The sequence below is a fragment of the Panthera leo genome, chromosome D2 (assembly GCF_018350215.1).
Source record: "Panthera leo isolate Ple1 chromosome D2, P.leo_Ple1_pat1.1, whole genome shotgun sequence".
In the NCBI taxonomy this organism is placed as follows: Eukaryota; Metazoa; Chordata; class Mammalia; order Carnivora; family Felidae; genus Panthera; species Panthera leo.
Window position 1 is genome coordinate 35,205,379 of NC_056689.1, and position 13,215 is coordinate 35,218,593.

A 13,215-nucleotide genomic window follows, 5' to 3' on the forward strand; every position below is an offset into this window, starting at 1 on the left:
TCCCCCTTCCCCTCGAAGTTGGGGAGGGGAGTTCGGGCCAAGAGGCCCCTTCTTCCCACAGTTGAGGACCGTTATGTAATCTGGATTGTGAAATACAGGAAAGGCCCGTTCTCCATGCCCCGGGGCTAACTGCTCCGTGGGGGCCCCCCTCATGGGAAGCCCTCCCCCCAACAGCCCGACCCCCGACTAATGCAGTAGAGCTCTGGGCGTGGAGTTTTTGGGGATGCTATTCCTGTTTCCCTGGCCTCCCAGGGAGCTATGGGGTCCTAGGGCGCCCGGGGCCGTGGGGAAGTCAAGGGGTCATGCCATTTCGTCTGAGCGCGCAGCGCTGGGCACCACCTGTTGCGGAGCGTGGCGGGGCGGGGTTGGGGGAACAAGGCTCACCTGTGCGAGGGCCAGGCCAAGGGCTAGTGCCCCGCGAGAAGCTGAACCCAGGTCCGGACACCCGCCCGCGCCTCGGGCTTCCGCCGGGTCAGCTGACTATTTATTGCGGAACTGCGCGCTGGGCTGTGCCGCTTGCTGCTGCCGCGCTCCGTGTTCTGTGCCTGCGCTCAGCGCCGCGCGTTTGCCCGGTCGCCATGGCCGGGCTCGTGGTCAGTGGAACTCAAGTAAGTTCGCCAGGGACGAGCCCTGCCCTCGCTTGGGGTAACGGGCTTGGGGAGGGAGTGCTGGGGCATGGGGCCACCCGACGTTAGAATAAGGGCTCCTGGTCCAACCACAGGGGGCTGCGTCTGCAGTTGGGGACTCTTTCACGTGTCTAGGCCTGCCCTAGTTTGATGAGGACAGGTCCCATTTGGGGCTTGGCACACCCCCTGGTTGTGGGGGAAGCAAGGAAAGGTAGCCCAGGTCTCCTCCACCTCCTTCTGTCTCTAGTGCTCATTGCTGGGGCCAGCAGGGATGATTTCTCCATTAGTCAGAGAAGCTGGCAGTGCCCACAGCTGATGGTACTTTTTGGGGCTGATAAAAAGTGTTAATTTCTTTCATAATCAGAAGAAAATTACTTTGGCCAAAGAACACTTTAATGTAATCGTCTTCATACTAATGAAATTGTAAACTCTAAATTTCAGGTGTTTTTTGTTTTGTTTTTTGAATGCACCCGGGATGGTGAAAGTACCCAGGGACCACCAAAGACGTGGAAATCATAATGTATTCGTGCAGGCGCCAGGTTTGGGGGTTCCCTTACAAACTGCCTCCGGATCCTAAACATAGACCCCTTATTCAAGGCAGGTAGAAGGCTAAAGTTCTCCAGTTTTATTTCAGCACCTGATTTCTTTTTTTAGTTCTATATTATATAGTTGGCATTCCATGTTACATTAGTTTCAGGTGTACAACATAGTGATTCTACAATTCTGTACATTATACTTTGCTCACCACTAGTGTGGTTACCATCTGTCCCCATATGACCTTATTCCAGTATTATTAGCTATATTCCCTGTGCTGTACTTTTCATCCCTGTGACTTATTTTATAGTTGGCAGTTTGTATTTCTTAATCCCCTTCGCCTGTTTTTGCCTCTCCTCCTTCCCCTCTGGCAACAACCAGTTTTCTGTATTTGAGTCCAGTTTTGTTTTTTGTTTGTTTTTTAGATTCCACATGTAAGCGAAATCGTTGTATTTGTCTTTCTCAGACTGACTTCGCTTAGCATAATACCCTGTAGGTCCATCCATGTCACAAATGGCAAGATCTCATTCAGCACCTGACTTCCTGTACAGGTGTCTGTGAGGAATGACAACATTCTTTTCAACTCTGGGTGACAGACACCTAGCCTCACTTGCTTTCAGCTCTGTAGTGAAGCCTCAGGTGTTCTTAGTCATTGCTGGAGGGATGCTGGGCCCAGGTGCCTTTTACCTTCTGGAAAAGCCAGGTCTGTCTTTTTTAACCTCTGATTAAGCCAGCCCTCTTCCCACCTTTCCTTGCACACCCTAGAGAAATAGTTCTGAGGTTTTGAAGCTCTCCCCTTGGATTGCCTAAGGCAGGTAGTGTCAGGCACAGTTAGATTTTAAGATTACTTTGGGCAGATGTTTTCCTCTTCTCAGAGTTTGGAAGTGAGAAGGCCAGTGAGGTACCAGCCTGTGGGAAAGGTTGAAAGCGGCGGGTCTTATTTATCAGGGAAAAGGGGCTTTTGGGAGTTAACATGCCTGCCTAGAGGGAGGAGCTGGAGGAGAAGGCCTCTTCCTGAGAATATCTCCCCCCACCTCCTCCCCCACTGCCCCACTGTAGGTCTCTGCATTTCAGACCCAGCGTTCTTTGGGTATAGCTTCTTCCAGCTTCATGGAGGACTTGACAGTAGGGCTAAGAACTTTCCTGTGCCTCCTTCTCTCTTCCCTCGTTTCCCTGACTTGATTTCTTTTCCCCCGTGCACCCCTTGCTTTTAGCCCACTCCAGACTGCTCAAAGGTAATCACTGGCCTGTGTGAGGCATTTTGGGCCCTAGGGGACTGTTCTAAACAGATGGAGCTGCCTGGTAAGGACCAGAGAAGGCAGGCTGGAAAAAATACTCCTGGGGTGTTAGTCCCCCTTGTCCTAAAACACCTAGGCCAGTGGATTTGAGTGGCAACCCTGGGGTTTAGGGTCTTAGCATTCTGCCCCTTCTAGTTGCTAATGATGGCCATAGCAAGATATAGTTCCTGAAATGTATGTCACATGGTACTTCTCAAAATTTGGTAGAGCCACCTTAAAGGGGGGTGGGGAACCTTCCCATGAACTCACTGTTGATAGTTTCTATTGCAGTGTTGCTTAGATACACAAACCTAAAACCAGATAGAACCTTTTCTAAGTTGATAGAGACCTATCCCCCAAATAGATGGTTTAAGTGCAAAGACATAAGAACACCATGATGCCACTAAAACAATTAAATGAGATGGATGATGCTGTTTTGCTGAAATGAGGTCTCCTCTGCTTTCAGCCCACTGTGGGCTCACTGCTGTTGCCCTGGGTTTTGGGAGTTGCACGGGCCTATAAATAGCCCTCCCTCCACTCCTCTCTGTAAAGTCTTTTGATTCAACACAAATCTGACCTCATTTGGCCTTCTCTTGGTTTGAATGCCTCATTTATGTCAACATTAAGTCTTCGATTGTCTTTTTCCACTAGTTTAAGATGAAGTAGGGGCATCGATAAAATTGTATATACAAATGCAAACTGGGAATTTGGGCACACGATTTCAGTGCCCAAGAGACCAGGGAATAACCAATCCCTTTCTTAGGGATATTGGTCCGATTCAACTATTTATCAAGTGGCCACTAGGTGCTGAGGACAGTGCTGTGTACTTTAAATAAGTTATCTTCTCTCGTTGCTATAAGTAAGTTGAGGATAACATGTGACTATTTCATGAGGATTGACTAGGTAACAGGTGGTAGGCATCTAATAAATGTAAACTCCATTATTTACACTTCTGGATGCAGTTAGTGTTAGACTAGTTTACAGAGGAGGAAACAAACTCCCTGGGATTGTGACCCATCCAGGATAACACAGCTAGTAAGTAGCGGCACAGGGTCTGTTTCCACTCTGACAGTTGTCAGTACTGCAAATTTAAAATTGAGGATCTCCCACCCCTGACTGGGGTCAGGCATCATAAAATAAGTGTCTCTCAGTCTACTAAGAAACCTACCATCCACAGAAATGGCCAGACTGTCCTAACTGCAAGGAGAAACCTAGTCTCCTACAGTCTGGTAACTCCCGGTGGCTTCTAGTCGGAGGGCATGAGTATGTGTATGTGTGGGGGATTTTGCACAGACCTCTTCCTTTGCCTCTCTGGTATTCCTCCTTGTAGGGTTCTTGATAGGTTTTCATGTCCCTGGTAATGGTGTCCCTTTATTACCATTTCATGTAGGGTGGAAGTCTTGGGATACAGGTGCTATAAGATAGGCAGATGAAAAGTACAAAACTTTGTTCTTCAGTTGAGTCTAAATCAAAGTAATTGACTAAATGAAATGGCCCTTGGTCTGGATGTGCTCTTGCTTCTGTGGCATTGGGGTCTATTAATCTCCATTTCCCTTCTCTTCTTCAAGAAACAAACTGTATTTGGTCTGGCTCTTCTGGCCTTGTTTCTTCCATTAGGTGGTCTGATGCTCCAAGAAGCTTCTTGACATCCTGAGACCTAAGGTCTTCAACTCGGAAGCACTTCTTAAACATGTTTGTCTTCTCATTGGGAGTGTTGGTTGCAGTGCCTGGCAGTGGCTGCTTGCTGCTTTAAGCCTTTTCCAGATGATTTGGACCCTTAAATGTGGTCAGCTTAACTCCCATCTCTAAATGCTCCAGTTTACTGTGTAGGGGTGGGGGGGCAGTGGTGGTGGTGCTGGGTCCAAGCATGCAGATGGCTTATCAAGTTGGTTTTCATACTACATTTTGGAGACTTGATCACTGTGGAACAAGTTGTGCATTAGTTTTCCTGGGATGTCATGTGAGAAAACAAGCTGATGAAAGTCTTGTTAGGCATGTAAGTGGTGTGCATGCTTCATGGTGATAGCTCTCCCTGGTGTTTGTGTTGCCTCTGAAAGGGAATCCTATAGAAGAAAAAGGGGGAGGGGCGCCTGGGTGGCTCGGTCGGTTAAGCGTCCGACTTTGGCTCAGGTCATGATCTCATGGTCTGTGGGTTCGAGCCCCGTGTCGGGCTCTGTGCAGCTCAGAGCCTGGAGCCTGTTTCAGATTCTGTGTCTCCCTCTCTCTCTCTGCCCCTCCCCTGTTCATGCTCTGTCTCTCTCTGTCTCCAAAATAAATAAATGTTAAAAAAAAAAAATTAAAAAAAAAAGTTTAAAAAAAAAGAAGAAAAAGGGGGAGCAAATATCCCCCTGTCTATGTTCTGACTCTGTTCTGGGGCTTTAGCCATGCTATCCTGAGGTAGTTTGCAACCTTTCAGCTAGGAAGTTGCGTTTTTGAAGCCCAAACCTGCTGATAGATGCACCACTAGCATTTATTGATGAAGAAAATCCATACCCACACGTGGAGTTGTAAGAACTCCATGGCACCCAAATTGGAAGTACCTATTCCTGGTGCAGGACTTCCTCCAGGCTTTATCATTAAGAAGCTATAGAACACTGGGCATGGTGCTGAAGTCTCCCTTTCCTTGTAAAAAAACATGATGGGTTTTGAGAAACTGGGTCTCTACCATATTTAGGCCTTGGTGAGTCTATAAGGACAAAGCTCAGTTTCTACATCTAAATCTCCACTTCTATGCCACTTATACAGATTATTTAAGATCTTTGTGATATGAGATGGTAGTGCACGATGGGGTGAAAGGGATGGGTTTTCTGGTGAGTACCTCAGGCCTGCAGGGTCACTGCGGTGTTCTGATACAGAAACTGCTGCTGATCAAGTGGGTATCCTGAGGGAAATTGAAGTCCATAGGCTGACTGAGGCCTTATATCCCCAGTCTCTTCTTGCTGTATGATTTCCGTCTCTGCTTAGAAGCAGAACTTTGTTCCACAAGAAGTTCTGAGGAAAGACTTGTCCCCTGTAGAAAGGGGAGATTGCTAGATTGAACCTAGAGACCTTTATTTTTTAGCCTTTATCTTCTTGAGTCCAAATTATCTTATTGGAGTCAGCTGTTTTTCTGTCCTTTCTCCCCCACTTTCTCTTCTCCAGATATGAAGTCCCCAGGGGAGTGAACACAAGATACTGTATTGCCAGCAGTTTGCCCCCATTGGATAGGATAGGGTTGAGGGAGGACTTGAGAAATTGGGGGTGTTAGGGTGCAGTGTGATTTTTTTTTTTTTTTTTTTTTTTTTTTAATTAGGTCGAGTCCTAATGAAAGTGGTGTTTCTGTAGTTCTAGGATGGAATGCTAGTAATCCTCAATGTTCATCCTAATATCTAGAATTCGATGTGGCCACCATATTCCTATTCTCCATTAGGAAGCATAACCCCCTGGGGAATCTTACTCATTCCAAGACATTCTTACCTGTATGTATAGGAGGATATGCATTTGTAGGGAGAAAGGGTCAAGACTGTAGTCCGTGTGATAGGGTTGAATTTCTACCTCGTCATTGGAGGTAGGGAGCCCTTTAGGGAAGTCTCCTATATTTTGATCCATTAGCCAACTCTCACCCATGGGTTTGTTTTATGGGTTTTGGGATTAGTACACTGTGGTTGGATTGGCATCTACCTCTAAAAAGTGGGTTTCAAAAACCTAGTGGTTGGAGCAGTGAGCAAGCCCTCTGACCTTGCCACAATCAGAAGTTCTGGCATCAAATTGCAGTTCAGCTTCTTAATATTTGGGCACACACTAGGTGGTTGATGGTGATGATATAAGAGAAGGCCTAAGGGGAATTGCTCTGCAGCCCTATTGGGGTTGGTTGCAGAAGGATCCCTGGAGGAGAGAGGCTTGGAAGCTGTGGCCACTGTTGTCCTGTCACCTTCAAGTCAACTTTGTTCAGAGTGTGGGGGATATTTTATACACCGTGGTATAAGATGGGATTGGTGATCTGGGGAGGTTTTCTTGTCCAACCCTGTTTGTTCCAGCGCCCTGCAGATTGAATGCCGGTGAGTGCATCTGCTCTGTCTTTTATGAGGTAATGTGCATAACAGAGTATTTGAGGGAGGGGGGATGGGGAGGAGAGCCAGAGGGGCAGCTGTTGGAAAGGCCTCTGAGCAAGAAGCTGATTGCTGTGATTATATCAACGTGTTCTGATGTGGGAGCCTTTTTGGACACCTGAATCCAGCCAATTTTAGTTCAGTTTCTGTTGTGCTGGGATTAGTCTTCATCATGCTAAGTGTACCAGGAAAGGCGAGCTATTGGCAGAGTCCCTGAAGCCCCCAAAGCCGATTTGATCAGGAAAAGGACACAAATGTGGCCTTCTTGTGTGTGAGGGGCGTGTGTTTAAAGTTGCGGAAGCAATCTTGGGATCAATGACTCAGGGTTGGGAGCAGCTGGGCGATTTCCGTTTGCCACATTGTTTCTGTTCCATTTAATTTCCAGGTGTCCTACATAGGCCAGGACTGCAGAGAAATTCCAGAGCACCTCGGCAGGGACTGTGGACATTTTGCAAAAAGGCTTGATCTGAGTTTTAACCTTCTGAGGTATGTACCCTTCACAAGATACAGACCAGGCTGGGGAGGCCCAGTCCCCTTGGTAATAGCCTGCAGGTAAAAGTTCCCATCCAGCTCTGCATAGGGTGTGGGGCTCTGAGGGAATCCGACCCCAAAAGTGTGACTATGCTTCAGATGATTCTTTGGTTAGCCTCTTTGTGCCACTGAAAAAGCTGTGTGTGGACATCCTCCACCTCACCTTAGGTCCTACAAGAGGACCGTCATTGTGTCCCTTTGTTCTTTTCCTTTCTCACTGATACCATGTAGACGAGTTAAAATACTCTTGGGGAAGGAATGGGATGGAATCAGAGCATTTTGGGGTGCCCCATCTCCCGAAGATTTGCCAAATCACAGGTAGGGTGTATATATGCGTGCTTCTTTTTTTCTTTTTAAATGAATTGGAACCTCAAATATTTGTGATTTCTCCCCGATGACATTCAATCCCAGATGGAATTACTACTCCCAGAGTAATTCAAACACTGATGGCATGGGACGGGGGAGGGGAACTCTAACAACTGCCTCAGTCTTGGCAAAAGCTAAGTGTGATCTTCTATATTATTCCATTGGAAAATGCAGATGGTTCCTTGATTTCTTCATAGAAGGTTACCACTTGGGACTGGTTTAGGGGCTTGGAAGAGAAGCTAGAGGAACTTGGAAAGCAGATATCAGGGAAATGAATAAATGAGCAGGGTTCAGGATGGTGGCTTTTCCTAATGAGCTGGTTCCATGCCGGATTTTTCTCATAAGTGTCCCCTTGAGAACTGTGCTGTCCTCTGAATGGAACAGACTGTTGTGGGGTGGAAGACGAGAGGGGACTCGGGCACTTTCATGCTTCCATGCTCTGGAGTCTTTCTCTCCCAGACTTTGAGTCCAGACACTTGGAATTGAGAATTTGAGAGAAGATGGACAAAACTCAGGTAATTAAGGCACCAGCGGGTTGAGGGGACTTTGAGCCAACAGAGCCTTTTGGGCTGGTACTCCCAGAGATGCACTGTCTTCAGAGAAGGGGCATCCAGGGTGTTAAGAAGAATGTGGACACTGTGTACATGCTCTCCCTGACTCCCAAAGGGTTTGTGTGCTTCTGGGAAGATGGGGAAACTGAAAAGTCACAAACTAACATGTAGTGATGAGAGGGTGCCAAAGAAAAAAAAACTGACTAAAGATATTTAAGGATGATTTTTGGTCCCAGTACCCAAGGAGAAGACAAAGTACACAGCCTGGACATGTGTGCACCTTAAAAAGTTCCCCATTGCAGACTCTGGGAAAGCATTTCTTTGGGCATTGGAGGGACTTCTTTCTGTGTGACTGGCTTCTAGAGGCTTGGGGTGTTGTGGCTCTGGCCACTGCCACCTTGCTGGTGGGAGCCTGGATGTGGGTTGGAGGAGGCTGTGCCCCACGAGGGAGCATGTCAGCAGGGACAGGTCATGGGACTGGGCTGTCAGGTCTAAGGAAACAGAGCTGTCTTTGTCAAACTCGGAGGCCCTGCCTTGCCTCCCTTTGGCAGAGAAGAGGCTGGACCCTGGGAGTGGTAGGTGTGTGTGTGTGTGTGTGTGTGTGTGTGTGTGTGTGTGTGTGTGTGTGTTGAGCAGGGTCAGCAGTGAGAAGGGGCTCTGAGGGTCTGGATCTATAAGGATTTGTAGGAAATGACCAGTCATAGAGGCAGGGTAATCCAGTGAGAGGAAGTTTGGTAAAAACGATTTGGAAGAAGGGGAGTTGTGAATTTGATTTTCCTTTGTTGAGAAAATTTCTGTTGAGGTGCTATCCCATTTGGTCAGGAGCCTATACTTGGCAGATGGTCAGTGCCATACTGGGTTATAACTGGATTGGGGCAGGGATGAGCAATGAGGGGTGAGGTCTAAGTTTCAGGAAGACTTTATGTGAGGACTTGGTTAAGCTGGAGGGACTTAGAGACCAGAATAGAGAAAAGCAGTCCTGATTTAATGTGGAGGTGTTGGAGCTGGATCCTCTTTTCTTGTTTACACAAGGGCGGGTGGGTTAGGGGATGCGACACTACCTTCTCTTGGGTGTTGGAGGAAGATGTGAGCTTATTCAAGCACTGGTCTCTATCTCTGTCTTCATCTGGATCAAAATAAAATATTTTAGATTCTTAATTTTTAAGTGTATTTATTAAGAGACAGTCTAAACCGGGGGTGGGGGGCAGAAAGAGAACAAATGAACCCCAAGCAGACTCTGTGCTATTAGCATAGAGCCTGATGTGGGGCTTGAGCTCAGGAAACCATGAGATCATGACCTGATGTGAAACCACGAGTCAAAGGCTTAACCGACTGAGCTACCCAGGCACCCCAGATTCTGGCTAATTCTTAAAGTGGAGGAGGGGAGAGAAAAGGGGAAGGGAAAAAGAAAGATGATGATAAACTTCTAAATAGGTATATAACAGAGGACCCAAAGCCCACCAGGCTGTAGGGCTCATCATATCCAAATGAAATAACGTGAGTCCCCATCACATTCTGTAGAAAGTTTCTCCCTAGCCCTGCCTTGCTGTTTGCATGGGATCTGGGGAGCGTACTACCTGGTCAGTTTGCCCACACCTGGATTCACAATCACTCTCTGCTCTGTTGTCTGCTGTTTTACCTCTTGGCAGTCTATTCAAGATACTGCCCCCTCTCAAGACATTCCCTTCATTTCTCCCAAGCCCAACACAGCATTACTATGTGTAATATAGTAGTACTTTTACTACCAGTTCAAGGTATACTGGGGGGAGGTAGGTAGTATTGTAGCACATGGCAGGAGACAAGCTTGGGCTAGCATTGTTCCTGGAAAGCTTTTAGGTGCTCTGTTGCCAGAGTTTTTCCCTGGTTGCAGCTCTCCTTCAGGTCAGGCTTCTTGCAGGTGACCAGGTGCCTATCCCAGCCTGTTTCTCACTTTTCCATGTCACTTACCCTCTTCCTAGAGCTGCCCTCGGAAACCCAAAATTCTTTTTGCTTTGTTATATACAGAAAAACTATTGTCCTGTTCTTTAAAGAACATCTCTGCAGGCTTCACTCCCACCCCCCATCCAGATAATCCTATTACAGTATTGCCTTAAACAGAGCAATAACCCTAATACAAATTTTGCTACACCATAGGTCCCCAAATCAGCTGTAGTCCGTTTGTATTTTAGGCTATAGTTTGTTTTTAGGCAAGGAATTCTATTCATTTTCTTAATAGTTAATGTAGGCATGTGGCATAGGGTTTAGAAGGAGCAAACATAAAAACGGGGGTGGGGGTGGTGGGGGGGGGTGGTGGTGGAATTCTTCACATGTAGTTACTTTAGCCTCCCAGTTCTCCTCTGCCCTGCTGTTTTTGATTTGGTCCCAGGGTTGTGGAATCTAGCCCTGTGCTGAGTGTGGAGCCTGCTTGAGATTCTCTGCTTCTTCCTCTGCCCCTCTCCCCCTGGCTTGTGTTCTTTCTCTAAAACAGAATAAAATAAAAACATGGTCAGTATAGGCATGTTAAACTCAGGTATGAGGAAATGCTCTTTCTTTCAAATCCCTGATAATCCTAGCACTGGAAATCACCATTGCTGATGTTTTATTGTCTTCCAATCTTATTTATTTTTTTAGAGAGATTTTTGAACTTTTTCTTTTTTTTTCTTTTATTTTTTTTCAATATATGAAGTTTATTGTCAAATTGGTTTCCATACAACACCCAGTGCTCATCCTGAAAGGTGCCCTCCTCAATACCCATCACCCTCCCCTCCCTCCCACCCCCCATCAACCCTCAGTTTGTTCTCAGTTTTTAAGAGTCCTTATGCTTTTGTCTTCCAATCTTATAATGCCAAATGTTTAAAAATGTTGGTGGTGTTTACCTTGTGTTGGAAGCATTTTCCTATCAATACTGCATTACAGTTTTTAAAGGCTTATTTCTTAGTGTTGGACGTTTAGATTGTTTCCAGATTCTTACTATTAAAAATATCTCTATTCTTGTAGCACTCATGAATAGGTCTCTGACTAATTTCTTGGGACAAACTCCTAGAGACAGAATTGTCAGAGGGCTTTGACAAAGATGTCAGACTGCCCTTGAGAGGTTATACCAATTTCTGCTACGAAGACTATTTGAATACCAAAGTTTGAATCCCAAACTTTTCCTTGAGCTTGTTGAGGTTTTCAGATTGTATTTTAGATCAATAAGGAGATCCTATGCTTTAGTCAGTGCGAGTTCCTTGATCTGCTCAAGGCAAAGATCTCTTGTTAATGAGTTGTTTCAGGTTTAGTTTCCCCTTTTCCCTGATGGGGAAAGGCTTGAGTTATCTCTGGTACTCATCCCACTCCCTGCAAGGGCCCTGAGTAGTTTGGGTTGCTCGCTGAGCTTGTTGAACACAGTGGGCAGAGCAGGGCTCGCATGGCAAATGGTGATAAATACACCTATGTCATTCTGGTAATAAAATTGAGGGGGTTTAATTGATGTATGGCAACAGGAATCTTAGGTTTTAAAAATTGTTTGTACTTGTGTCTTATTTAGCATCACTCTGATAAATGCACTCAATGGGAGAATTGCTTAGGAGAAAATGTCTCAGGTGGGAGATTGCTTGTTGCTTCCCTCACTTTGACCAGGATAAAAGCGAAAGACTGGGGAGCTGGGGAAGCTCCAGTACCGAAATGGTGGCTCTGTGCTCCCCATCTCCACCAAGGCAGTGAGGTGGACTCTCTACGGCACACTGTAAGGGATTCGAGGACAGGCACACAACCGTTTCTGTGTCTGTTATGAACTGCTAGATTAAACTAGATCTGGTAACTTGATGCTAAATTGGGAAAATGGGCAGTGGAAATTAAAAAGAACCAACGCTTTGTGGTTCCACCACCCTGGCTTGAAATCCTCCTCTCGAATTACTCACCAGTTGTTTAACTGCCCTTAGGCTAATTGCAAAAATCCTGAGTGTGTAACTGTGTAAAGTGCCTAACAAATTACCTGGCACATAGTAGGTCTTCAATAAGCATAGCTACAGTTAGAACTAAAACGTGTTGGTGGGGAGGCTGAAAGCCTAGGCTTAACCCTCCACAGGGCCATCTCACTCTGTTGTAGTCATTGGGATTATTATTTAAAAAAAAATTTTTTTTTTTTAACATTTATTCATTTTTGAAAGGCGGTGCGAATGGGGAGGGGCGGAAAGAGGGAGACACAGAAACAGCTCAGAGCCTGGAGCCTGCTTCTATCAGCACAGAGCCAGATGCGGGGCTTGAACTCATGGAGTGCGAGATCATGACCTGAGCCGAAGTCAGCCACTTAACCGACTGAGCCACCCAGGAGCCTCGTAATTGGGATTCTTAATGGACGTTCAGGATTTCTTCTCCTTTAGTACATGGTATGTTTACACATCTCTGCATCCTTTGGTGTGACCAATGGGCAGAAATGCGAAAAGCTAGTGTGCAGTTTGTCAATTATTCCCCTACCTGCTGTAATCAGTCTTAGGTTCTGACTGTAAATGAGCAAAACCCTTTGCCGATCCATGTTGGACACAAACTTTAAATGAGAACTAAATCTGTTTGAGTTTAGGGTATTTCTGGGGTGCCAGGGTGGCTGAGTTGGTTAATCCTCTGACTTTGGCTCAGCTCGTGATCTCCTAGTTTCATGAGTTCAAGCCCTGCATTGGGCTCTGTGCTAACAGCTTGGAACCTGCTTCAGATTCTGTCTCCCTCTCTGCCCCTCCCCTGCTTGTGTTCTCTTTCTCTTAAAAAATAAACATTAAAAAAAGTTCAGGGTTTTTCTTGTCTCTTCAGAGAGAGAGAGACTGCGCACGTGCGCACGTGAACGGGGGAGGGGCAGAGAGAGGGAGGGGCAGAATCCAAAGCAGGCTCCAGGCTCTGAGCTGTCAGCACAGAGCCGACATGGGGCTTGAACTCATGAGCCGTGAGATCATGACCTGAACTGAAGTTGGACACTTAACTGACTGAGCCACCCAGGCGCCCCTAGGGTGTTTGTTGATGCAGTGTAACCTAGCCTATCCTAACCAGTATACTTAAGTTCTCCAGCTGTCCTGGACATCTCCTAGCTTCAACCCAGTCCTCTCCTATGTATTTTTCATCTTTGCCAGCCAGGAGCATCCCTTTGTTCATATCAGGTGGGAATGGGTAAAAGCTAATTCCCCACTCAGGCTCTCAGGAGAACAGTTCAAAGGGTATGCTCTGTTGGCATGGATCTTTATCGAATCTTTTCTTTGCCGTCAGGGACCTTGTTCATACTTGTTTTTTAAAACCC

General features: G+C 46.3%; 1 protein-coding gene across 3 annotated transcripts in view; it reads left to right on the plus strand.

Annotated features, from left to right (window-relative positions):
* Positions 1-209: 209 nt before the first annotated feature.
* LRMDA (leucine rich melanocyte differentiation associated) overlaps positions 210-13,215 on the plus strand; it is a 1,023,531-nt gene continuing 1,010,525 nt past the window's right edge. For 2 of the 3 annotated variants that reach the window (XM_042909272.1, XM_042909273.1), the window contains exons 1-2: positions 6,557-6,662; positions 6,911-7,011. Coding sequence is in view for 1 of the 3 variants with exons in the window: in XM_042909260.1 (XP_042765194.1) it covers positions 303-608; positions 6,911-7,011 (407 nt within the window). In the remaining 2 variants the exon portion in view is untranslated. Of the gene's footprint in view, positions 609-6,556; positions 6,663-6,910; positions 7,012-13,215 lie in introns of those variants that run through there. The other variant, XM_042909260.1, reaches the window with a different exon arrangement.